The sequence below is a fragment of the Manis pentadactyla genome, chromosome 7 (assembly GCF_030020395.1).
Source record: "Manis pentadactyla isolate mManPen7 chromosome 7, mManPen7.hap1, whole genome shotgun sequence".
Lineage (NCBI taxonomy): Eukaryota > Metazoa > Chordata > Mammalia > Pholidota > Manidae > Manis > Manis pentadactyla.
Window position 1 is genome coordinate 39014239 of NC_080025.1, and position 27289 is coordinate 39041527.

Below are 27289 nucleotides of genomic sequence, written 5' to 3' on the forward strand. Positions count from 1 at the left end.
CTGCCGTACTTACCTGCCTACCCTTCACGACATGCTGGGGCACTGGCACCTTAAGTTCCAGGTCAGTGTAGTCCTGCGACCACGTGTAGTTCTCACGCACGGCACCATTATAGCTGTCGGGGTTCCTCTGGAACTGCTCCTGTCCCCTGAGAAAGAACAAGAAGTGAAGCAGCAGCCCAGGCCACACCAGGGCAGGGAGGCAGGGCGCCTCTAAGTCCTGGACAAGTCATGCCCCCTGCAGGCGAGTTCCCTGCATCCTCCTACGCAAGCGTCCCTGAGATCTCAGGGATAACCAGGGCGAGCTGCCGAGAGGACCCCGCATGCAGAGCCAGCATGGGTCAGGAGGTCCGCAACCTCAGTCCACACACACCATGGCCTGGTCCAGGGCCACCTCCTCGAACTTAGAACCAGGCCAGTCAACTAAGCAATGGGTCTTCTTAGTAAACTTCTGGGGCATGTGGGTACCTAGTCTCTCATAAACTGGCAGAGCCTGTCTTTGAAAAAAAGCAAACCATTCTGTAACATCTTCCTGTGCCGACAGACAGTAATCACACTGGAGGGGGTGAGGACCTAGTAATGTGGGTAACTGCTGGCTCACTGGGCTGTACAGCGGAAACCAACATGATACCACGTATCACTTGCACTCCAACAAAGAAAGCAAGACGACATGAGTGCTCAGCAGCTCAGCGTCGGCACTGCTCCAACCTCAGCCCCTTTTCCTGGTAAACAGCACAGAGCTCAGGTAACACACTGAACTGTGGGTTTTAAGATGCAAGTGGTGTGTGTGAGAAGGCCCAAAACCCCATCAGTCATAGCCCGTGCACATGAACTCCAGCCCAGCACAGATGCAGATCAGCTGGCCGAGCAGCTGATGCCAACAGTAAAATACGATGAAATACTTGCTATAAAACTGAACAATGCTAATGACAGTATGCACACTAGATTATGTCTAGGCTCACAAGTCCATCATGGTGAGTTTTAGGTCTGAATTAAAGACAGAAGCCTGGCTGTGGAGGAGGCCCCACCTATGAACATGGACATGGCAACAGCAGGGTAGTTCAGCCACCTTCTCCAGCCCTGGGGGTGTGCCTGCTGACGAAGAGACACGAACCTGTGCATGTCAACATCTGTGCAGGTAACAGAAGAAAAGGGTCAGAAACGCACACCACTGGCCCCTCACCTCTGGTCAGGTGGCAATGAGGACACACTTTTTCTGGGTGGAGTTTTAGGACAAGAACATGTTTTCCTTCTGCAGGTGTGCCTTGCACACCCTGCATTGTGAGGCTGGGCCTCCGTCACATCTCAGGATCTCTGGCCTGATTACTGATGGCTGTTACAGGCCAGACCCCCAAAAGTCCTAAGTGAAGTCCTAACCTCCAGCACCCCAGAATTTATTTAGAGACAGTGTCTTCACAGAGGTGACCCAGTTGAAATCAGAACATTAGGGCTCTGCCCCAACATGACCATGTTCTTAAAAAGGGAGCTCTGGACGCAGGCGCAGGCAGAGGGATAAGGTGAGACACTAGGAGAAGGCAGCCACGTGGCCACAGCCACAGGCCAGGGACGCCACGGCTCTGATCACCGAAGAGGTCGGAGGAGGTGAGGAAGGGAGCACAGCCCAGGGATGCACAGCCCTGGACGCATGCCTGCAGTGCCTCGATGACGGGCTTCTGTGGGCCTCTGCGGCCAGTCTGCGGCACTTGGTGGTGGTATTTTGGGGCAGGGGAGAGACTCAGAATTCAGCGCTTACTATCAGCAGCCGGGCTCTGACAAATTGGAACAGAAGCCAGACCCAAACTCCCCACTCAGGCAGACCTCTGTGGGGCAAAGGAGACAGGACAGTCCCAGCCCAGAGAAGGGGCACCAAAGCAAGCTCGAGGCGGAGGCCGGTGCAAGCATGTGCGTGGACTGAGGGGGCTTGCTGCGCCACTGCAAGAGGATACACGGCCTTTGTGTGCAGCAGAAGCTCCACAGCCTAGGAAGAAACACACGTGGGTAAGAGGAGGCAGCCAGGGTAGCAAGATGAGCAGCACTCTTTCTTTTTTGTACCTTCAGGTATTATCCAAATTCCCCAAATGTGCAGACACATCATCACCAAAAGAAAGCAGCTATCTTTAAGATCATGTCTACAGGAGACAGCAATCCCCGTAGCCCCACCCAGGCTGCCTTCATCCTGACCCCCAAAACAAGGCCAGGAGACAGCACAGCAGTCAGGGTGGCTCCCGTGCACCATGGCACCCACTCCACTTTCAAGCTCCCACCCAGCAGATGACCTAAGTGTGCAGAGAACTCCTGGAGCAGCACTGAGGCAGGGACACGGTGGGGGTGGAGGCCAGTGTGTGACACCCAAAGCATGCAACACCACCCAGTGAGGGCCAGCACGGCCTAGCACCGGCCCGCCAGCAGGAGCCCAAGCGGGGACAGCTACTTCCCACGTCTTGCCAATGGGTTTCAGCCCCAGGTAAGTTCACTATGGATTCAGTGTGACCAAAAAAATGACAGTAGAACGTTCTTGGGGTGAAAGGGTTATAACCCAACTTTATTTCCACGGTGGCAGGTCAATCACTAAAATCTTGTCCACTCAGAGCAACTCTGCAAGTAGCAAGCTGGTATCTGCCTCTGGGCCTCTGTCCTCAGCACTGCCACCTCTCCAGCCTCCGCTCTGCTCTCCTGCAGCCTTGCAGCTGTGCCACCATGTCACCCAGAGCACCGGGCAGTTATATAGAATCAATAATGTTGTATTGCCCACACCTGTGTAGTGAGCTTGCCAACCAGGGCCAGGTGAGAACCCTGGCCACAGGAACCTTCTTTTTATCCACACTGCATCGTGGTGACCCTTACCCACCAGCATTCATGTGGCCCTTCACCCAGAACAGGCCCCTATACCAGGAGCCCCCTTGAAGGCTGGGGCCTGAGGGGCTGCCCCCAAAAGGGGCTGTACTGCATGGGGCTCACAGTGGGCCTGACTGCTCACCACCAGGAGGCCTGCTCCTAGCACAGCACAGCACCATGCAGGGTGCTTGTTTTAATGCTCTGAATCCACAACCTCTTTAAATGAAGTTAGCTATTTCCAGCTGACAGCATGTAAAAACAAGCCCATCACATGCAGGTGCTTGGCCGCCAGCCTCCTCCCATCTTGCCATCCAGCTGGCAGGCCCCCTGCAGCTGCTCCATAGGGCAGGGTGGGGAAGGGCCAGGGGCAGTGGTGAGTCAGCAGGCACGCAGAGGCCAGGTCTCCCTCAGTGCCCACGTCTGCCCAGCCACCAGTGACTATAGGGTACTGACTGAGTGAAGAATGACAGGGAAGCCAGCACAGTCTGCACGGAACCAGACAGCTCCCTCCCTTCCCAGTCTGGACTAGCCAGTGGCAAGCATGAGAAGTGGTGGGTAAAGGTGTCTGTGGATAAAATGAGAGTTCCTGGGGCCAGGATTCTCACCTGGCTCTGGTCGACTAGCTCACTGCACACCTGTGGGCAATACATGGCTGTTGACTCTATAAAAAGAGCTCAGCCCAGTGCTCTGGGCGCGACACGGTGGCAGGGCTGCAAGGCTGCAGGAGAGCAGAGCAGAGGCTGGAGCGGTGGCAGCGCCGAGGACAGAGGCCCAGAGGACAGCAGCGTGGGACAACTGTGCAGAGAGGCCCAGAGGACGGCTGTGTGGGACGACTGTGCAGAGAGGCCCAGAGGACAGCTGTGTGGGACGACTGTGCAGAGAGGCCTAGACGACGGCTGTGTGGGACGGCTGTGCGGACAGAGGGGCCCAGAAGCAGAGACTGGCTTGCTGCATGCAGACTCACTCTGAGTGAATGGGTATAACCCTTTCACCCCAAGAACGTTTTGCTGTCAATTTCTTTGGTCACACTGAATCCACAGCGAACTTGCCCGGGATTGAAACCCATTGGCAAGACAGTGTCACAGCCCCAACTTAAAGGCTGTATGCAGGAGTCAGCACATGCTCTAGAATGGGCCTTAAGTCAGGGGCTTTAGTGCCCCTCAGGCCCCTTCCAGGCTTGGCAGTGACTCACCTCACCAGACCCTTGCTAGATCTGAGCTACTCTGGGTCAGACATCCTGCCCCCAAACCCACACAGGCCCCACAGGACTTATGGCCGCCACTCCAACCAGCGTCAGCAGTGCCAAGGTGGGGAGGCTCTGGCCACACATTCTGTGGACTCCTGGCCCCCAGTGGGAGGGACTAGGGCTTGTGTGTGAGCATGTGTGTGGTTGAACATATGTGCATGTGTGTGCGTGCCCATGTGTGCATGCTGCGAGGGTATACATGTGCACATGTGGTGAGTATGTGGGGTGTGCACACATGTGGCGCTGGCTCCCTCTTACCTATCTCCTCTCATCTTACCAGCCCCACATCTGCAACTAGACTGCAGCCATGGCCACTGGAGATTTGGAGCTTTGTCTTTGGGGTGTGTGTGTCCCCAGGCCACATGACTGCCCAAGGCCCACTCCCTGCCCCGTGAGCCAGTGCCCAAGCACACTGCAGCACACCTCACCCACGGTTTATAAAGACCTGCCAATGCTCCTGCCTCTGGGAGAGGGCCTGCCTGCCTGTCCCCTCCTGTAGGCTGCCGCTTCCAAGGCCCCAGGCAGGGGGGGCAACACCACCAGGTCCCATACACTGGCTCGGCAGTCAGGCACCTCCTGACACTCAATGAGAAGCCCTGTTTCCAAGGCATGCAAGGCCCACCACATGCCACAGGGCACCAACCAAGCAACTGGTGTACAATGGCCAAGAGTGGCTGAAAGCAGGAGACAAGCAAACATGTGAAGGCCAAAACAGGGCAAGTCCAGTCCCCTCACACTTGGGGTCGCCATCCCCCACGCACTCTGGAGCTCAGTCACTGTCCCCTCATTGCATGCATGCCCCAACAGAAAGTCCAGCTACAGACACAAGACTCAAAGGCAACTGTCACGGATGACGGGAGACTGTTGGGCCTCTGGGATATCTAGGGACACATGCTGTGTGCCCCACCTTTTACCCTAGTTTCTCTAAATCTGGTGTCAGCAGCTTTACTGTAGCTGGTATCCCAATTTATCACCTACTGCCAACTGGCATCCCTGCCCACCAGGAACCAGGCCCCAGGAAAGCAGTGGCCATGGTCAGCCTGTGTCAGCGGCTTTCCCTTCCTCTGCCAATCCCGCCTGGAGCGAGGATGGCACGCAAGACCAGGAGGGTACTATGAAAGGTACCCACAAGCCCCCAGGAGACTCCTGCTGCCAAAGATGGGATAATTTGAGTGTCAGAAAGAATGATGTTCACAGTGGACTGATAGATGTGCTGTGAAGGTCCACAAGCTCACAAAACCACCCAATCTGAAAATAAATAAATAAAATGGTTCTGCAGGAACCAGACTTTCAGAAAAGCCAAGTCCCTCTATTAGGATTCCAGGTAATAAATGAAGAGGGTCTAGTGGAAGGGGAAAATCACCCTTTTGTAACTACAGCGTTGTAACACGAGTCTGGGAGGCATTCCTTGATGGCTGCTGAATGCTGGGCAAAAGGCTGAAGGGGGTCTACCCACAGAAGGATCCAGAACATCCCCAATGCCCACAAAGGCCAGGCACCTCCTGTGAGGACCTCTTTGCAGTGGTCCTGCTCCACACTGGGCCTCTTGCCCACCCTATCCCATAGGCCACAGGGAGCATCATCCAGAATCTGGGAAATGAACCAAGCCCCACGTGTCTTTAGAAATAAATGGCATGAAATAGAAGGGAAATCACTCCAAATTAAGTATCAGAAGGCAGAGAAACCAAATAGTGTTTGGACCTGCTGGAATGCCACCGTGAGAAAACCAACTGTAAAAAAGCATTTGCCACAATCAGGAAAATGTGCATACAAGATGGCATTAGATGGTGATAAGGAATCCCACGTTTGCAAGCTTTGATAATTCCATTACATTTTAAGCCCTTGTTTTACTGAAGTAGGTATGGTGAAACTTTGTGGAGTCTGGGATTTGTCCAGTGAAAACCAACAAAATCTCGTCTGGGGGTAGAGAAAGAGAAGAAACAGGAATCCTCAGAGGGAAGTGAAGGGTGGGGGCTCAGAGGCATTCACAAGCTCGTCTCTTCATTTTGAGGGTTTGTCTGGCTGTGCACTGTGAGTGGGGTAGGTATCCTACCTTAGGAGACAACACCGAGGGATTTTCAAGGGCTGCCCTGGTTCAAATGACACCTGATACCCGTGGTCTTCAATCTCATCTGCGTATGGGCGACACAAGCTCTTCCGCTCTCCCGATAGCCAAGCAGCTGTCTTCACAGGCCCTCCTGAGGCGGGTCTCATGGGAACCAGGCCTGTTCTCTACTGAGGACATGTCATGTCTGATTCTGATCAGCCTCCAACGAGGGCTGCCCTGCAGAGCCTCCTCTCTGGGTCAGCCAGTCATACAGGAAGGTGGTCCACACAGGACAACCAAGTCTGGCCAAGGAGCACAGCAGGGCCTCCAGAGATGGGGCTGCCTGTGGCCACCTCCTCCAGGAAGGCCAAGGGTGCTGGTGCCCTTCCTTCCTTAGCACCTGTTCCCTCTGCTAGGAGACTGGCAGGAAGGCTGGATTTCATAAAAATTTTTGTGTTTTTAACATTTTAAGATACTAGATGATTCTAACTTTTCCTAAAGTAAATAAGGCAAGGTACCTGAAGTCTCCAAAATATGCCTATGAATATTCTGGAAGGACCACCTCTGACAGTCTGTATCAGATGGGCAACCAGCAGAAACTGCAAACTCCTCTAGTTACTACAAATGCAAGTTTGTTAGTGAGACTTTTTCTTAAATCATGTTAATTATTTTAACAAGGGAGAGGCATTCCAAATTTTAACATATATAAATGTGAAATATACATTTTAAAACAAAAGTTAGATCATCTACTCCACAACTACAACAATTTAAGAACAGAAAACTCTTATTACCCTTTAACTCAATTTCCTAGTCATTCAAAATCAGTTACAAGTTATAAGCAGTTTTATTATTTGAATCCCAACCGGCTGCCCAGCTGAGAGGTAATCAGATCAAAGAAAACAAGGCTCAAGCGTCCAGTACCTATAGTCAGGGGATGTGCCCACAACGCAGGTGGCCGTCTACCTGGGAGGCAGCTTAACCAGGGCAGGAGAGTCAGCTGAGTGATGAGGGAAGCCACAACTGCAGGCATGGGCCAGGCACTACCCCCATGCACCTCACAGACCTGGGCCACACCTCTCTGCTCTGCTAGTGCACCTTGGCCCTACCCGGCCCCGGTTAGCCACAGCAACTTCTTCAAAGAGATGTCAGCTGTTCCGAGGATGTAAAACCAACCCCAGTTTACACCTAGCCTCCAAATGCCCCCTAAAATCATAGTGTTACAGTTTCTACCAATCCTTGTTTCTCCACACCCAGTCTTCATCAAGACCTCTGCCCACATGCTCAACTTAAAAGACCCACCCTATATCAAACTTCTGGTTTTCAACCCCTTCTGGCCTTACCCTCCCCACAGCAGGCCCAGAGCCTTGAGGGGGAGCTCTCTGCAAGAGGCAAGCAATGGCTGATCTTATCCCCAGGCTGAGCAGCAGCCAGCAGGCTGCTAGATGCCAGATGCACACACACTACTGCACACGCACGGCCACACGGGGCATAGCAGGGCGGCTCTGAATACATCTGGGATGCTACTTCTGACGCTCACATCAGATAACAAACCTGCCCTAATAACTGAAATCCATGAGCCCTGCTTCAGAGGCACCAAGGTCTTTGAGCAAAAAGGACCATATCAGAGAAGAGAGATCACATGCTACTTTTATTAAGAGTAAAAATGGAAAAAGAAAGAAAGAAGGAAACAAGTTTCATGTTACCAACGTCTGAGTGTTGTTTTTCCTGGAACACTGAGTGTGACCCAGAAGTTCTGGTAATGCGAAAACCTACCCCCAGGAGAAGCAGGCTGTGTCCTCAGGGGCTGGGCCACCGCAGGGGCAGCTGCAGCCATTCCTACCCTTTCTGCTCTCCAGCCCCAGGATGGAACAGCTGGTCTCTCCGCCCTCACCACCCCTGGCCCTAAATCTAAGCAGACAAAGTCAAAGCAGGTGTGCCGGCAGTCAGCTATGACCCGTGCCTTCTCACCCTGGCCAGTCTGGGCACTAGGGGACGTGAGCCCCCGAGGAGCTGGAGCTGCTGGGGCATGCACCTATGTCTGCAAAGAAAAAGCCTCCAATGAACTATGGGTTTGCTATTTAATGGACTCTTAGGGTAAATACTTCTCGTAAATAATTATTTTGACACAGCAAAGCCCCAACACAAGCGGATACTACCTGAACAGCATCAGAGGCAAGTCCCGCTCCAAGAGTAACACCCCTCCCTCCCCAGAGCCCCCCACAGCTGTGTCCCCTCCCCTGCTCCTGACCTTATACCTCACCACCCCCCTGCCTCACGCCCTGTGTGCTGAGTCAGTCTCGTGGGCCGGCCCCTCCTCTATACTACGCTACACCCTGTAAGCTCCAGGGAACAGCGCTAATCCTGCACCATCCACACACTCTGATGCATGGCCATGAGGGGGTGCCCTTCCTGCTCCCCACCTGTCCAGTGTCTGCTGCCTGTTTACCTTCCAATAAGCCTGACTGGCTGCCCCATTTTCTATAGGACAGACCCCACTTAATCAGCATGACAACCAGGGGCCTGCAGCCCAGCTACACAGACAGTCCCTCCCTCCTCCTTCCCCTGGGGCCACAGCACTCACTGGCCCAGGATTCCTCCTGACTTGGTTGCCTGCCCTGCCTTCCCCTGCTGTCTGCAGGTATCGCTCCACTGTTTCTGGATGTCCCTGTCTGCTGGTGGTTTTTGAAGGGAGGAGGACTGCTGCTGTGTTTGCGTGCATATGCATCCTCATGCAGAGTGGCAGCTGCGTCCTAGACACCTAGTGGAGCAGCTGAGCACCACACAAACACTACACACGTGGCATTGGGATGGGGGACGGCAGCTCTGAACTGCCTCAACACTGAGAGGCAGTAAATCTCCGAGTGAGAATGGAAAGGCCTGGCAAAGGGGCATGCATCCAATTCATTAGGCCAAGGACTGTCTCTGCAGGATCCCAGATGAGAGATGTGGTGGAGTAATTCAGTGCTCAAGCACATGGACTCTGGAATCAAAGTGCCTGTTGGGCCAAGACCTAGTGTAGAGCCACGGATGAGCCGTCCTGAATCGTCAGTGCAATGGGGGACCTCACCCTTCACTAAAGACACAGCCCAGGCTGGACAAGCTAAGCTTCGGGCAATGCTAGCATCCAGAGCACCCAGCCTCAGTTCACAAACGAGGCTGCATGTTTGAGCCCAGCTTACGGGACCTGAGTGTGTGCCAAGCCACACTCCGCTGCACACAGCCGGGGTCTTGGTCAGAGTGTAGCTATTTCCAGACCACCTGACAAGCTCAACTTGAAAGAGACTGCAGCCCAAGAGGACAGGGACACCCAGCAACAAGCAGTGCCAGGGAGCCAGGGGAGGGCTCACCCCTGCCACATCCAGGCTGCAGGCAGCACTTTCTGCTCTCACCCGCCACAGGCTGCTCCCATTGACAGTGCTTACCTGCTATTGACAGCTTCCCTGACAGCTCCTCTGCACATTAATGGACTGAGACCCTCCTGCCGGGCTGGGTAAGGCCCCAGCCTAAGGCCACCCTGGAGTCCGAGCTGCAGTGATACCCCTGGACCGTGCGGCTTTGTCTCCATTGCCTGTCCCCTCACAGCATGAACACCTGCTTTACTGCCTCCCTAAAAAGCGCTTCAGAGGAACACCCTGGACTGACATATAAACTGGCAAGTCCCTACTGTAACCCTTCGCACTAGCAGAGCCAGACACTCTGTCAAACACAATTACCTGAACTGTCCAAAAATCAGGGAAAAAAAAGGACTCACATGATTCCTCAGGAATGCAGCCAGTTTCTGGCAAGGCAGACCTGAGGGTTCTGTGTTGTGACCGACAAAAGATCTCTCCTCTTACAGAAGAGTCACAAATGAAACCACGTCAGATAGGCATCTGACAGGTAGCCTTCCCACCTGCAGCTGAGTCAGGTGGCTGGTGAGAAGCAACACATTCTGCCTTAAACAAACCTTCAACAAGGAGATACTCAGTGCTCCCAGAGACAGGCCCAGGGTGACACATGTAAGGAGCTCCACAGACACACTCTTACCTCCCAGAGCACAGGACAGCCAGATGGCCTGTCCTCCATGCTGTGGGCAGCAACACAGGGCCTTGTGGGAGGGCTGTCAATAGGGGCCAGGCACTCTGCCACTGTCGGGTCAGCCATCAAGGCCACACTCCCCCGAGGACAACACTCACGACATGGCCGCAAGGTGGCGGGCCTGGCAGGAAGGGGCTGGGGTGCAGCTTCCACAGTGCAGGACCACACTCAGGGCCTGCCCCTCACAGCCCCGTCGCTGGTCCACTTGCAAGAGATTCCAGCCCCACATGCCTGTGAGAGTCCCTCGCTCCCACTACACTTCTGCCCATCCCAGTGCCAGGCCTGGGGGCAGAGATGAGGTGAAGGAGTCTGTGTAGCTCAGCGCTAGTGCCTAACATCACAGGAACAGAAGCAGTGCCTCTGAGGGTCCAGCAGCTTCCATCAGACCGAGGGCAATGGCTCCACCCCAACCAAGAGAGGCTGGTGCGCCCTCTCTGCAGAGGCCGCCCAAGATGCAATGCACTCTTCTCACAATTACTTCACAAAAATGTTGGGCCTTTGAGCACTGCAGGTCCCAAGGCAGCTTTGGCCTCCTCGAGTCCTCTCAGGACCACAGGTGAGCCCAGAAGCAACACCATGTTGCAATTTTGCCTGAGAGCTGGCTGGCTCTGCTCTGCACCTGCACGGACGTGCCCTGACCCAGTAGCCCAGCTCCAGCTCAGCGATGACCAAGGGTATCCCAGAACCAAGTTGGCAGAGCTACCGGGACAGCCACCACAGTGGCCTGAAAAGTCAGAACCGAGCCCGAAGCACTGGCAACAGCTTGGAGAGCAAAGATAAGGATGGGGAACTAGGATGGAGGGAGGTCTGCACCTGCACCACAACAGAGGCAGAGTGCACCTGGGGTTGTGCAGGCAAGGCTTCCCATGCAGAAGGCAGGGGGGCGGGGGGAGAGGAGAAGGGCACAGGGCCAGGGACTAGAGGGCAGTCTTTTCAACAAATGATGCTGGAGCAACTGGACATCTCCTTACGAAGATGAACTTCAAGCCACTCCATGCACAGCTACAGAACAGCCTCACATGGGTCCCAGGCCTGAATGCAAGACCCAGTGTTACAAAGCTCCTAGGGAAAAATCTGTCACCTTAGAGTAGACAAGGTTTCTTAAATATGATTGCAAAAACATGATCCATAAAAGAAAAATGGATCTATTGGACCTCATCAGAATCAAGAACCTCTATTCTTTGAAAGACAATGTTCAGAGAATGAAGAGACAATCTAAAGACTGGGAGAAAATATTTGCAAATTATGTATCTGGTGGAGTACTCATATTCTGAACACAAAGAATTCTCAAAACTCAGTAATAAGAAAAGCAAACAACCCAATTTAAAGAATGGACAAAATTTTGGTGCAGACACTTCACCAAAGATGATGTTAATTACTCAACACTACTGCTCAGCAGAGCTGTTCACACCAACCAGGACAAAGGGCACCCACGCCACAGCCAGGTCACAAACTGAAGACCCAACAGCATCGAGTGCTGGCCCCGAGGATAGGGATGGAGTGCATGGCACTTTGGAAGTAACTGTGGTGCCTGCCACAGACCACAACCCAGCCACCACAAGAGATGAGTGAGCCTGTCCATGGAGGCCACACACAATGGCCCAGCAGCCGAGAGACAGAGACAGCCTGTGTGTCCAGCAACACACAAAAGGATGAGCACATGGTAAGAACCACTCACACACAACAGGGTGGACTCCAAGACAGTTACTAAAGGAAACCGGAGGCACACACAGCCCAGAGCACAGAGCACCACCACACGCTCAAAGGTGCAGACGTTCTGTGTCCAACCCCAGAACCTGATCATTGGTATGGACACAGCGTGGCTCTGAGAAATGCCTCCAAACACAGGCAAGATCTACAGAGCTCCAGGGCAGCTCCTCTGAAAGATAAGCTCAGGGCTGCTGGAGACAGGGTGCCAGGCCAAAGCGAAAAGCATGGGGTCATGGTTAGGAGTCCCTCTGCTGACTCTCATTCCTGCTTCCACAGCATGTGTGTGTGACCCAGGCTGAGGGTTCATGGAACTGCAACCCGGCAGGGCCTCGGGCTCCAAGCAGCAGCGCACCCAAGCACAGACCCGGGTGACCCATGCAACGCAATGCTCTGCTAAACATCCCCCAGTGGTCAGGGACCTGGTGCTCAGACAGGACACAGGAACATGGGGAAGTAAGCCTCCCACCAAAAGCAAGAATCAGTGACCTCTGACACCCTCAGAGGGACATGCCAGCCATAGGACAACACAGGGCTCACACCGCCCAAATGCTCCACAGCCGGCCCACCAAGCACACACATGGTAACACAGACATATTGGGACACTTGGCACGGTGACCATCTGCTCCAGTTTACTGGGGTTCTCACTGGAGCCCACATCCTGGGAAAGCCATTTGTCCCTGAAACTGAAAGTCCCACATCCCAAGAAGCCCCTAATCCCAGGAAAACTAGGAAGTTACTAAAAGATGTTCTCAACGGGAACAGGAATAAAGCAAGAGTGAGGACCGGGCTCACATCACCCTTGAGGGAACAAGGCAAGGGCATCTGCTCTCACCACTTTATTCAGTTGTGTATAGAGGCACTAACCAGGGCAATTTCACAAGAAAACAAATAAATAAAAGGCTGGAAGGAAGTAGTAAAACTACCTCTACTTGCAGATATCGACCTTGCATTATAAAATCCTCAAGAAGCCACTAAAAATTATTAGTTAATAAGTGACTTAAAGTTGCAGGTCACAAAATCAATATGCAAAAACCAACTGTCTATCTATACAGTAGCAATGAACAATCTGAAAAAGGAATTAAATTCCATTTATAACAGCATCAAAATGAATAAAATGCTTAGAAATAAATTTAACAAAAATGCAAAGTTTACTCACCAAAAACAACAAAGCTTTGTTGAAAAGAATTAAAGAAGAGCTAAGTAAAATGGAAGGGGGCCTCAAGTTCACAGATTAGAGGACCTAAGACTGTTACCATAGCAATATTCCTAAGGCTGACCTACAACCAACACAATACCTAATGATATAAATCCTACTTCACACCACCCATAAAAATTAGCTCAAAATGGATCAAGGACCTGAATGCAAGAGCTAAAATTTTAAAACTTAGAGAAAAATATAAGAGCAACTCTTTGCGATCTTTGGTCAGGCAGTCATTTCTAAATATGACGCCATAAGCATATGCAACCAAGGAAAAACTAGATAAACTGGGCTTCATCAAAATTAAACAGTTTTGTGCTTCAAAAGACACCATCAAGAGAGAAAGATAACCCACAAGGAGAAAATACTTGCAAATCCCTTATCTAAGGAAGTCTCTCTGGTAGTACAAACAACCCAATTTAAAAATGAGTGAAGAGTTGAATAGACATTCTCCAAAGAATATATACAAATGGCCTATAAGCACAGGAAAAAAAATACAAATTTTTAGTCAATAGAAATGCAAATCAAAGCCACTAGGATGGCTATAATAAAAAACATAGTAAATGCTGACAAGGACATGGAGAAGTACTGAAGTGCAATGGTGCAGCTGTGTGGTGAAACAGCCTGGCAGAATGAGGAACACAGAGCTACTATGTGACCAGCAGTTACACTCCTATGTATGTAACCGAGAGAGACATGAGAACATGTGTCCACAGAAACTTGTACACTGATGCTCATAGCACCATAGTTCATAACAGAAAACCCAAATGTCCACCAGCTGATGACTACAGAAAACATGGTACACCCACACAATGAAGCATTGTTCAGCAATGAATTCCTCACAAACGCTGCAACACAGATGAAGCCAGGCACAAGACTACACACAGCACATGACTCCATTTATATGAGAGGCCACAACTGGCAAAGCTCTGCAGACAGAAAGTCACCTGGTGGTTGCCAGGGGCTGGGAGGCCTGGAGGGAGTGAGGTAGCTGCGGGTGGGTACAAAGTTCTTTCTAGGATGACAAACATGTCCAGGAATTAGATAATGGGGATGGCTGCACAAAAACACTTAACTGAAATGTGATAATGGGTATCTTATGATATGTGGATTATATCTCAATTTCTTAAAACTGTGTGTGTCTGTGTGGTGTGAATGTGGGGAAGGGTGTGTAAGGACAGTCTCCATGTGACATTAGCTACAGAATGAGAAGGAAGTTAATTTTTACATAATGTATTTGTAATTTACCTGTTATGTGGGTCAAATATTTCCTGATGTTAAAAGGATCTAATAAAGTAATAGCAAATGTAATTTTTTTAATTGGAAGAAAATTCAACAAGAATAATTTTCTTGAATAATTTGCTTGCCAAATTTTCTAAAACTCAAGTAAGGAAACATACAAAAAGTTTCTAAAACAACATAAGGAAAATCACTGAAGACAAGATAAATGTGGTGAAAAATTCAATGAGTCGAAAAATTCATATGGAACCACCAAAGACCCCGAACAGCCAAAGCAAACCTGAGAAGGAAGAACAAAGTGGGGGGGGATCTCATTCCCCAACTTCAAGCTCTACTATAAAGCCACAGTAACCAAGACAAGTTGGTACTGGCACAAGAACAGAGCCACAGACCAGTGGAACAGAATAGAGACTCCAAACATTATCCCAAACATATATGGTCAATTAATATACGATAAAGGAGCCATGGACATACAATGGGGAAATGACAGTCTCTTCAAGAGATGGTGCTGGCAAAACTGGACAGTTACATGTAAGAGAATGAAACTGGATCATTGTCTAACCCCATACACAAAAGTAAATTTGAAATGTATCAAAGACATGAATGTAAGCCATGAAACCATAAAACTCTTAGAAAAAAACATAGGCAAAAATCTTTTGGACATAAACATGAGCGACTTCTTCATGAACATATCTCCCTGGGCAAGGGAAACAAAAGCAAAAATGAACAAGTGGGACTATATCAAGCTGAAAAGCTTCTGTACAGCAAAGGACACCAACAATAGAACAAAAGGTATCCTACAGTATGGGAGAATATATTCATAAATGACAGATCCGATAAAGGGTTGACATCCAAAATATATAAAGAGCTCACACGCCTCAACAAACAAAAAGCGAACAATCCAATTAAAAAATGGGCAGAGGAATCTACCTACCACTTCAGCATTTTATTTAAAAAAAAAAAATAATAATAATAATAAGGGAGAAATGTGGGATTCACATATAAATCAAGTATAAAAATCAAACGAATATTCATATTTGACCTGATTGTTTATAGTTCATAATGCGTGATCAAAACCGAAAGTTTCTATGATGACTGCCCTTGCACTGTTCATCATGTAAGAACTTATTCACTATGTAAGAATTTGTTCACCATGTAAGAACTTGTTCGTTATGCTTCAGAAGATTGGAGACTGTTGAGAACTAGGCTTGGAGTTGATTAATCATTGTGCATTGAGTCCCCTATACAGAATTTTATTGTTGTTAACAACCATTTAATCAATAAATATGAGAGATGCCCTCTCAAAAAAAAAAAAAAATGGGCAGAGGAGCTACTCCAAAGAAGAAATTCAGATGGCCAACAGACACATGAAAAGATGCTCCACATCACTAGTCATCAGGCTCACCCAGGACATGACCGCAATGAGATATCACCTCACACCAGTAAGGATTGCCACCATCCAAAAGACAAACAACAACAAATGTTGGCGAGGTTGTGGAGAAAGGGGAACCCTCCTACACTGCTGGTGGGAATGTATATTAGTTCAACCATTGTGGAAAGCAGTAAGGAGGTTCCTCAAAAAGCTCAAAATAGACATACCATTTGACCCAGGAATTCCACTTCTAGGAATTTACCCTAAGAATGCAGGAGCCCAGTTTGAAAAAGACAGATGCACCCCTATGTTTATTGCAGCACTATTTACAATAGCCAAGAGATGGAAGCAACCTAAGTGTCCATCAGTAGATGAATGGATAAAGAAGATGTGGTACATATACACAATGGAATATTATTCAGCCATAAGAAGAAAACAAATCCTACCATTTGCAACAACATGGATGGAGCTAGAGGGTATTATGCTCAGTGAAACAAGCCAGGCGGAAAAGGACAAGTATCAAATGATTTCACTCATATGTGGAATGTAAGAACAAAGAAAAACTGAAGGAACAAAACAGCAGCAGAATCACAGAACCCAAGAATGGACTAACAGTTACCAAAGGGAAAGGGACCGGGGAGGATGGCTGGGAGGGGAGGGATAAGGGAGGAGAAAAAGAAAGGGGACATTACAATTAGCATGTATAATGTAGTGGGGGGCACAGGGAGGGCTGTGCAACACAGAGAAGACAAGTAGTGATTCTACAACATCGCTGATGGACAGTGACTAATGGGGTATGTGGGCGGGACTTGGTGAAGGGGGAAGTCTAGTAAACATAATGTTCCTCATGTAATTGTAGATTAATGATACATACATACATACACACACACACAAATAAATAAAATAATACAATAAAATAATAAAATTTTAAAAACCTGACAATAAGTGTCACACTCACTGCCACCAGGGCCAGACTGACCACGAAAAAATGCAGTAAGAAACAAATCCTTTCACCACTGACGATGCCTGGGGCTCACCCAGGACATGACCCAACAAAGTCACAGAACTTGGGAAGCACAGTGCAACGTGGCGATGATGGTGGGAAGGGCCCCATGCTTTAACTTTGGGGGAAAAGAAAGACTGAAAGTTTCAGTCGTGATGAAACTTTTTTCAGTTGTGGTTTATGCAGGATCAAACTCCAATTCACACTGAAATTCATGAACACAAGACACCCCATGAAACACAATTCCACCACTCGGTCTGTGAGTACTCAACTTCCTTACAAATTTGCTTTAAGGGCTTTTAGTTTTCCTTTTCTGGAAAAACTCTTGCTTTCTTAAAGCCTGTTTGAAATGCATTGTCATTCTCCTCCACCATCACATATCCTAGGTGGCCCCAGACAGCAGATCCCAGAACTAACCTGGCCCCAGCCCAGCCCATCTCAAAACAATCCCTCAAAAGCCCAGATCTCAGGAAGGTGCCGTAGCTCACGGACGTGCCCTTAGCTGCTGCTGGCTGCCAGCCTGCTTCACAGGCCCACATACCTTTCCAGGAAGCATTTCAGTCGTCCTGGGAGGAGATGCACCTGTCTGTCCGTGTCTCCACACCCTGGCGAGTGTGCGTGAACAGGAAGGCCCCACCTGATGGGCAGCTAGCCAGGGACAGCTTAGTGCTTGGGGCCTGGAAGGGCAGGCGTCCGCTGCTGGCCCTCGCGGCTGCCCACACCCGCCATGCACGCGTCTAGAGGGCAGGCGGCTGGCCTGTCTACAGAACCTGAGCCTGGAAGCGGGCTCCACTCTAGGCAGAAACCCTAGCTAGTGAGTTGTGCCTGGGGTCATCACACGTAATTTTCCAGGCACACAGCTGTGTGTAAACTTGATTCTAGACTCTACTAAAAGCCAGTCACCCTGTGAAAACTCACGACAGATGCAGCCCTCACGTGGAGTGAAGGCCAGCATTCCAAACTCTCTCTTGTACAAGCGGACCACGGTCTGGACAGGTCAGGAAGGCCGTTCATGAGGAAACGCGGTTTTCGCGTTTTAAACAAACGACGGTCGGCCACTGCCCCGCGGTCAAACTCGCGGGCGGAAAACCCACCCAGGCCCTTAGGAAGGGCCCCGACGCTGCGGCCTCGGCCTTCTCCCGGGTGCACCCTGGGCGCGCGGCAGTGGCACCCCACCCGAAACGCAGACGCCGACGACAGCTGATAGGCTGTGTAACACACATTTTAAACACTAAAAACACTTTTGTTGGAGGAAAACGATGACGAGCAAAGTCACAAGACAAATATATTGGGGAAAATATTTGTATTATAGACTAAGGTTTATTTTCCCCAATATAGAGAGCTCTTGAAAACAAGTGAAAGTAACAAACCCCAACAGGAAAACGGGCAGAAGAGCATTCTCATCAGGAATGCAGCAGCGGGCCCTGACGCAGCAAACTCCACGCAGCGCGCGCCGGGGCGGACTCCTCGCCCCTCGGCCGAGTGCAAGTCTAGCCTGCGCAGGCGCAGTGCGGCGGGTCAGCCCTCCGACCGCGGGAGCGCACCTGCGCGGCGCTCGCCGGGCCGCTCGGGTCTCGTCTTGCGTGGGACACCGTTCTGGGCAGTGGTTTGCGGGTGCGGCTTGCTGAAGCCGGGTGCTCCTGGGCCGGGGTCACGGGCGTTTGTATGAGTGTCCTCCTCGCCCTCCCTCAGGAAACTGGCCGGGCTGACAAGGGCAGTACAGGCGGCGAGCCGTTGCCCCAGGCCAAAGCTTCATGGCAGCACACGCACCAGTCGGATGGAAAAAGTGCCTGGTGCTGGAGAAGGGTGGCCCAGGGCCTCGGGGGTCTGGAGCTGAGGAAGAGGCCCTGGATGTTGGGGCGGGCACGGAGAGCAGCCAGACACTGTGACGGGCCAAGCAGGAGCAGGCCTGACAGTAAAGGGCGGTGAGCTGCGGAGTGCCTCTCAGCGGCGGCCCAGATCTGGGCGGAGGCGCCAGGAAGGCCTGGCCTCCAGGAACACGGAGGGCCAGCGTGGTGAGGGCAGCAGGGCAGAGCAGTCCGCCTGCTGCCCCCTCCCCAACACACACGGGTCCTGTGACCTGTGCCTGGGGCTGAGCTCAGAGCGCCAGGCCACCCAAAACCCCAGATCCTGGGGTGGAGGGTGATAGCTCTCAGGCTAACTAAAAAAAAACCTCAAATGCAAAGCGCACACAACCATGCTCCACCAAGCCCAAGAAAAGCCAGCTTCAGAAGGGGGCAACCCAGCCCTGCAGGCAAAGAGGCCGACAGAGCTGGGCTCCACTCAAAGGAATCTGCCACCTTATAAGAGAAGGCTAAAAAATGACACTTAAATTAAATGTTATTTACTTGTAAATTCAAAAGCAAAACTCAGGTGAACCCAGGGGAGCAGTTCCCTCCGAAAGCACGCTGCCATCACGAGGTCTGTATTTACAAATGAGTGTTTTATTACTTGTGTAGACAAAATGAAAATCTCAAAAACATGTTTTCTGGATGAAATGAATTTGGTACTTCCACAGCCTCTATTCCAGGGTCACTGGGTGGCAGGACAAGGCACAGAACCATCTGCGGACGCCTCAGACACTGGCCACAACACCTGCCTTGACTGGGGACCCCACCTGTGCGCCACCCTTCACTCCTTGGTATCCCATGAACCACCACTGTCTACAGAGGGCAGCCTCCCATTCCTTGGCTTTGGACTGTGAAGACCCCCTAGCACTGGCATTTGGCGACACCAGGCCTCTCCCAACCCTGACCACCTGCTGTCCTGGCATGGGTGCAGCTCACACCTGCTTTCTGCCTCTGGACTAACCATTCCCAGATGAAGAGCACAGTGCCACAAGAGGTGACCTGTGTTGTTTACTCTGGACAACCAACTCCAAGAATCTGAAGGAGCAGACACAAAGCAGACAGGCTGAGAGACTCACGTGGTGAGCCCAGCCAGGCATGGATCTCTGCACACAAAACCAGCCTGCTAACACCATCTGAGGCCCTTCCCAGTCCCTTGGTTTGTTTTTAGTGTACAGACACATCTCCTATTGTGTTTCACAGACACTGAATTTTACAAACTGTCCAAGTCTACCGGTGCCATTTTCCCAACAGCATTTACTCACTTTGTGTGTCTGCCATGTTTTGGTGATTCTCACAGTATTTCAAACTTTTTCATTATTATAACAATGGAATTATATACTGTATAACGTATATTGTACTTATTTATGATCAATGATTACAACTGGGTGGAAAGCTCAGGTTTTAGCATTTTTTAGCAATATAGTATTTTTAAGGTAGGCAGCCTGTCTTATGAAACATAACTGCATGCTCTGTAGACTACTGCATAGTGTAAACATTACTTCTGTATGCACTGGGAGACCAAAACACCACCCGACTGACTTCGCTGGGGTATGCTGTACTGCAATGGTCTGGACCCATACCTGCAGTGTCTCCAACATGAACTGCACTTTCTAATTTCCCTCAATGACTAGGTGTTCCTCCTGAAAAAGTTTTTTGGACTTTTAAATGCCATTGCCAGTTCAATCCCCATTCTCGTATGACCTCCAGAGAATGAGGCCAATGGAGCAGATGCCGAGTGCCTGTACAGGGCATCCAGCAGAACACGTGCCCACAGGCCAATGTGGACGCCTTCAGGGGAGCCACTGTGGAGAGGATTGGGTGAGCAGCACACTCAGCTCCTGGCAGTGGAAAGGCAGGTTCAGGACTGGTGGGGCATGGAGGTAGTGCAGATAGAGGGGGAGGTGGAGGCATGTAGAAGCAGCCCTCACAGCCTCTCCCAATGGTGGCACTGCGGTGGCCAGGGTCCCTTCTACTACTGCCATCTTTTCATATATCTGCATGCAGCATTTTTCAAAACACCGGTAAAAAGAAAAGTTTTTAAGGAAAAAGGAAGTTTCAGGCTTGAAGGAGGCATAAAGAGGACCCAGGACCTGGGTGGTGCCCCCAGCCCTTCCCCGCAAGCCAAGGATGGCCACCCTACCCCCACAACAGTGCTCCTCCCAGTGTCCTCACCAGGCAAATCTGCCTGGCCCTGGTGCCACTGCCAGCAGGGATCAGCTCCGTGGCCACACAAGAGCGTTGCCCACTTGCAGGGGGTGGCCACACCCCAACTGAGGCCTGCCGCTGGGCTCTGGGAGGTGGTCTGCTGCTCTCTTTACAGAGTCTAGGGATTGTTTCCCTTGGGATGGAGAACAGTCTTCTCTCTGTTTTGTTATTTAGACCCAGTAGAGTGGGCAAGGGGTGGGTGGTCACAAGCCAGCTGTCACTCCTGCTGCCAGAAGCACAGGCCCCAGGGTCATGGGGTCAGCACACCGCTTCAGAAGAGGAAGACAGAGGACCTGGGAGAACATGAGCATCTGACATGACATTCCTCCTACTTAACAGCTTCCTAGTGGCACCTGGAAAATGCTCCAGTGTTTTTAGGGTTCAGCTGGTCCTACCCACTCCATTACTGTGGAGTGCCAGCAGCAGCAGGGCAGAAATCTCTCAGGAGGCTTGCCTGACAGGGACGCTGGTGGGGGGGGGGCAGATGAACCACCCGGGGCACAGGGACTCATTGAGGGCCAGGCCCAGACTTGCCCCTGCCCTTCCCACAGGTCCCAGGAAGAAAACCCTAAATATTTGTGAGTAAATAAAAAGCAAAAACACACATGAACATACACAAGCCCATATCTGTCACAGGGAACATCATTTCAAGTAAAACCAAATAAAGCAACGGTGAGAGTAGCCAAAACTGGGCTAGGGCTCCAGCGGGCACCTGGGATGGGCCAGGCACCCACCTCAGATAGCCTGGCAGAGCAGGGACAAAATGGCATGGTCTCTCTGGGGCCAATTTAGCAATATCCACCAACATTACTAATGCCATGCCGTTTGACCCAGTAATTCCTGTTCTGGGAACTCATCCAAGAGATACATACACATGTTCCCAAGAGACACACATGGCACCATTTGTGATGGCGGCAGATTGGGAACGTAATTACACTCAGTGGGGATGAATGATGCTGCACCCACACATGGGACACAGAGAGGCTGCAGTCAATCACCCGGAAAGCTTCTGAAAACTCCAATGTGGCCACACCCACCAGCCCAATCAGATCTCCAGAGGCAGGCCCAGGAATCTGCAGGAGAAAGCCCTGGTGACTGCCAAGAACAGCCACAGGCTGCGCTCCCCAGGCAAACCCACTCCACTGCTCACCTTCCACATGGGTCTGGGCCTGCTCCTCACTGCACACCGGGGACGGCACTGCGCACCAAGAACGTTCACAGCGCTACATCATGTGCTGGCACCCACTCCACTGGAGGCTGTATGGGCATATGACATTCTTGCATCCTCCCCATTCTGGATTATGTCACGTGTGGATGAGTGCTGCGCGCTGGGGACAAGGGCTCACCATCACCTCACCCAGAGCAGAGCGACCGGAAAACAGGGCCCAAGGAGGTGTCCAGCTTCTCCACACAACTGAGCCAGGTGGCCTGCCGCAGAGTGTAGGCCCAGCATCACCTGGTCAGCTGCTGTGCCACCCTCCTGGTCACTCACCGAGAACCTGCCCCTCCTGCAGGGATCACAGGCAGAAGAGGCCTCCAGAGGATCTGACTTACAGCACAAGGCAGGAAGACCTGATGTAGGTTATTCCTCAGAGGTACTTTTTCCCTCTAGAACCACTGTGTTTTTGTTTTTATTTTGAGATTCATTTACAGCTGACAGGCTTTGTTTTTAGAAGAGCCTGACCTATTTATCTTACAGCAGTGTCTAAGTCTGGCAGATTCTGAAGCCATCTCGGAGAGTGACCTGGCATCCTAGCTGTGGGCGTGAGGGGTGTCAGAGGGCATGTGAGGGGGAGGAAGAGGCGTGAGTCACCTGGGAGTCTTCCCCCTGCAACTGCACAGATGTGAGAACCAACCCGCTTCCCTGTGCAGATGGAGAAACCAACATGTACAGTGGTGAGCATTGTGCCTCAATGCAGTTCCAAGACAGAGCTGGCCAATCACCAGGAATGGAAGCAGGGCACAGTGGGCTCAGAGGCCTAGCCACTGATGTCTGCACTGCTGTGCTAGGGAGAAAGCAACTATAACCAGGAGGATCTGCAAGATACTTTTCAAAGCGAACAATCAGCTTCTGCTTCAGGATTTTTCTTTAACACCAAAGAAGCGTACCTTTCTATGTTCGCTTGTTTGTTTCCACTGAAAAGGAAATATATGCACCTTGCAAAAATCTATTAGTTAGAACTTAAATAAAAAGGTGAGGAAAGGAGACAAGAATGCAGTGAACCTGCACATCCTCGCTGCCAACCCAACACGTCTCCCCTCCCATGTTACTCTGAAGTCAATACCTCACCATTTCATCTGTAAATATTTCAACCAGTATTTAAGTTTCCAGTTTTCTCATATGCTAGTGAAAGTTTAAATCTATAATTTCCAATAACACATCATTTGTAGCTCACCTTCAATTTCTTTTATTTTCTCAAAGTGTATTTGTTAAAAAAAAAAAAAAAATAGGTTGTTTGGACACTGAGTTTCCCACAATCTGGCAGTTACCTGATGTAGCAAATTGGCAGGTGGATTGAAGGCAAACATTTCTGAAAGTTACAAGGGTAATTGGAAGTGCGTGCTCCCTAAATGCAACCACTATCCATACCTTCCTTTGTAAAATGTTTCTGTTTTCCAAAATTTTTATTCTTTATATTTTGTATTTATTTTCCCTGCAACCTAGGAAATGCCGTGGGAGTTCGCATTCTGTCCCCGAGCACCCTGGGCTGAGCTGCCAACAGGGACTAGGCTGTCTCCTGGAGTAGGCTGCAGCAGACACCGAGGGTCCAGAGTGCGGTGCAGGTGGGTAGTCACACACAGGGACATGCACTGAAAACACTGTAGACAGTATCCCAGAAAGCTAACAGAGTGTTGGACGCTTGTTTCTTTGTACTCATATCTTCATTTCCCCAACAGCCTACATGGAGTACATGAGAGAACCGGGCAGCCTGCTCGCGTCTTGGAAAGGGAAGCAGTGCTGACAAAGGGCTGCACGTGTGTATCTCCATGAGCCCAAGCCATCCCCGGCCCCAGCCCACAGCGTGGGTGATATGGGTAGTGTCTGGTCTGTCCACAGGCCGCTCTCAAAGGGCCTCCTGCACCAGGCCCTGGAGAGCTGGGACCCACTGAGACAGAGCTGCCTGTATGACAAGCCCTCAGACAGTGTGACTGCACACAGACGGGATGCCCAGCCAAGAGCACCCTCTCCTGTTCTCCAGACAGCCCCCCAAGGAACCTCCAGGGCAGAGACACCAGGCAGGTGAGCAGAACCAGAGAAGAGGCTGAGGAGCACATTCAGCACACACCTGATCTGAACCATGGGGAAGCCAGCCTCCACCAGGTGAGGACAACACACTCTCACAGGAGGCAGAGTGACCTGTGGAGGGGCACAGAGGGACCGGGTGCATTAGGCTCTGGGGTGCGGTGGCCCAGCCCTGCGCTGGAACCACACAGTGCCAGGGTGGCTGAACAGAGGACCATCTGGGAGACAAAGCAGCCACGAGGGCACCATGAGGAACCTGACATCTCCCTTCCAAACTATGCTGTCCTTCCCCAGGCAGCTCACCCTCACCCCATCTCATGCAGCTCTGCTTGCACAGGGTGGAAGGGGCCTGCGCAGACCCCAGGGAGGTTTCACCACTAAAGGTGGACAGCGGGGATGCCAGCCCTCATCCAGCCTGGCCCCTAGGGCAGAGGCATTGTTTCTAGGCATGACAACAGCTTAGCACTACTCTTCTTTCGCTTCCTTTCTGAAGAATTCTGTTTGTGATTTGTAAAGACAAAAGCCCAAGGGGCACAGCTGTTTGTACATTTTCAGGAACATCCCAGCACCAGCAAATGCAGTCACCACGGTGTCACCTACAGCAGAACCTGCCCGTCAAGAGGTGAACTCCAGGACCCAGTGCAGCGTCGCGGGGCCAGACCCCAGACGGCACCCTAGAGAGAACCCAGGGAGGGCAGCTCTGAGAAGCACCTGACAGTGGCCGGGGCAGTGATGCGATGGGGGTAGTCTGTTTTGTGCCCCGCTGTCCTCCTGCAGTCCTGGCCGCCTCCACGTAAACACAGAGACCCTCAGCAGCTGCGCCCACACTGGCCTCACCTTGACTCTACACCCACTCACTCTGACGCTCTACAGACCACAGGCACCTTCCTAATGCTGCCTCATGAGGGCGAGGAGATGGCAGAGGGCCCACATTCTCTCTCTCCTCTAAGGGATACAAGGGCATTTGAAGCACTGGCATAGGGGCATCTCTGCTCCTGACAGCAGAGATGCCCCTATGCCACACACAGAAGAGTAGGAACAAGGACAAAGTCAGAGTGACAGGGAAATTAGAATCCCCTCAAATGCCTGTCACCCCAAAACCAGTACACAATCTGTACATCATTATATGTAAGTGAATGTGTATACCACCACTAGGCAGTAGGCAGACCCACGGTGGGCAGGACCTGGGGGAGCAGGGGATGACTCCAGAGAGGAAGCCAGACCGGAGCCGCAGGGCCTCCGCGTCCTCACTGGAATGGCCTTCGGCTCTGCATCTGTCAACACTGAACTGCTCCACAACAGCGACCTGTCCTGTTAGGCAAATCATCCCATATACAATGAACAGCCTATACTAAAAATACACATGTAAAATACAGATACATACATTTTTGTTACCTCATTCCATTATTCCATTTCTATGTTGAATTTGTTTGAATTAAACAAATGTGTGTGACTCTCTGTAGACTCAGAGAAGGGAGTCTGCCATCATCACTACCAAACAGGGGGCAGAACCACCAGCAAATTGGCGGCAAACGGGAGTTATTAGAAATGAAGTGTTGCAGACCTGGATCCTAGGTACCTGGTTTGGATAGGGTGCCAAGGACCTAAAGAGCAGCCTCCTTGAATGACTTAGTTAAAAGAATTCCAGGTCTGCAGTTTACAGGATAAGTGATCCTGGGACTAACAAGAGGTTCCCAAGGGGCAATGGGGACAGGCAGGCTTTCACACTCTACCGCCAGACTAGTCACAGCACTCCCCACAGAACGAGGTCTGCACCAAGCCTCCTGTACTGCTCATGGAAAGCCAGTCACACCACAAGGCCACAAAACCCCCAGTTCTCAGAAGCGCTGGTCATGCACCACTTGCCTCTGCCATCGAGAATGCGCCTGAGGCTCCTCTCCACACTAACACTGTGGTGGACTCAGAAACTAACCAACTATAACCCAGACCACAACCCACTGGTTCAGAAGTAAAAAATGGGGTCTCTGTGGGACAATGAGGCAGCTATTCTAGTCTCTTCCTCAAAATCAAACAAACCCCCTCTTCTAATAAAGCTTTCAGAAATTACAAAAATACAAAAAAGTTAGTAAAACAAAATGTATGCTCACTGCAGAAATATTAGGAAAACGAAGTCAGGGCCAAAAATGACAATAAAACACTTGGTACCCACCACGTTGTGAAAGCCACTGTCAATAATCTAGTTCATTCCAGGCTTTTTTGCTGCACGCACCTTACGTTTTCTAAATTTGTTATTCATTTGAAGCCTGCTTTACTCACAGTGCTCCATCATGAGAATACCTGTGTACATCAGGGTTCAACCAAAGAAACGGAACCAGCAGCAGAGTTCTATTAAGAGCCTGACAACAAAGAATGGGCCTACGTGACAGAGGGGACCCATGTGGAAGTCTCCAGAAACAGGACAAGTTGCTGTCCAGGGATAAACCTCCCCTTCAGGGAAGCCTGCCCTCACAAGCAGGGCCCGCCCCCACTCCACTTTCCTGTTGTTTCCTCAACCAGGAACTCCGTTCAAAGCCGCCCCCAGTGGGTGGGAGGGAGAGGGCACGGAGAAGGAAGAGCAGAAGGGAAGTTAAGATAGAGAAGGGATGAGGTGGAGCCATCCTTCCAGAGGGAGAGATCCAGTTCTCCTGGAGCAGAGGCCAGGGCATCAAGCTGTCCCATCTCTCAGACTCGGCCTCAGCTCACATGGGATGAGCAGCTCTTCTCACCCAGAGAGAAGCCCAAGGGAACAGAGTCCCACAAAGCGAGCACAGGACAGCACCCGGCTTGAGTCAAGCCCTGGCTGTCTCAGCTGCAGGACCTCTGGCTCACAGTACTGAAGCAGCCTGCAAGCATCTCTGTCCTCCCTTCATGAAGATGAGGCACGGAAGGCACACTGCCACATTTACAGAGTGGCAGTCTTAAGGGGACTCTGGGTCCACAGGCCCCCGATCAGACAGCCTCTCCTCTGCAGGTGCACCTCAGACCAAGGGCCGTAGATAGACGTCCCAGCACTGCTCCTACAGGGAAAGACACAGAGTCAAGACCCTGAGGCAAAGCCCCCAAGGATCGGTAGGTCCCTCAGCATAACCATGAGCCCAGTGCTGCTCTGGCTCTAGCTCTCAACTACCTCTGCGACTGCAGACACATGAATACTTCACCTCCAAAGGAGAAAAAAGGCCAAAGCAACTTGATGTCCCACCCTATGTAACCCAAGTGCCACAATGCAGTTTACAGACACGAAGAGATAAATAAATGCTGAGAATCGG

At 51.1% G+C, this 27289-nt stretch overlaps 1 protein-coding gene across 10 annotated transcripts in view; it reads right to left on the reverse strand.

Moving 5' to 3' along the window:
- The window catches only part of NUDCD3 (NudC domain containing 3), a 73586-nt gene that overhangs the window by 18972 nt on the left and 27325 nt on the right, over window positions 1-27289 (reverse strand). For all 10 annotated transcript variants that reach the window (XR_008998744.1, XM_036910289.2, XM_036910288.2 and 7 more), the window contains exon 3: window positions 14-146. Coding sequence is in view for 9 of the 10 variants with exons in the window: in XM_036910289.2 (XP_036766184.2) it covers window positions 14-146 (133 nt within the window). In the remaining variant the exon portion in view is untranslated. The remainder of the gene's footprint in view (window positions 1-13; window positions 147-27289) is intronic.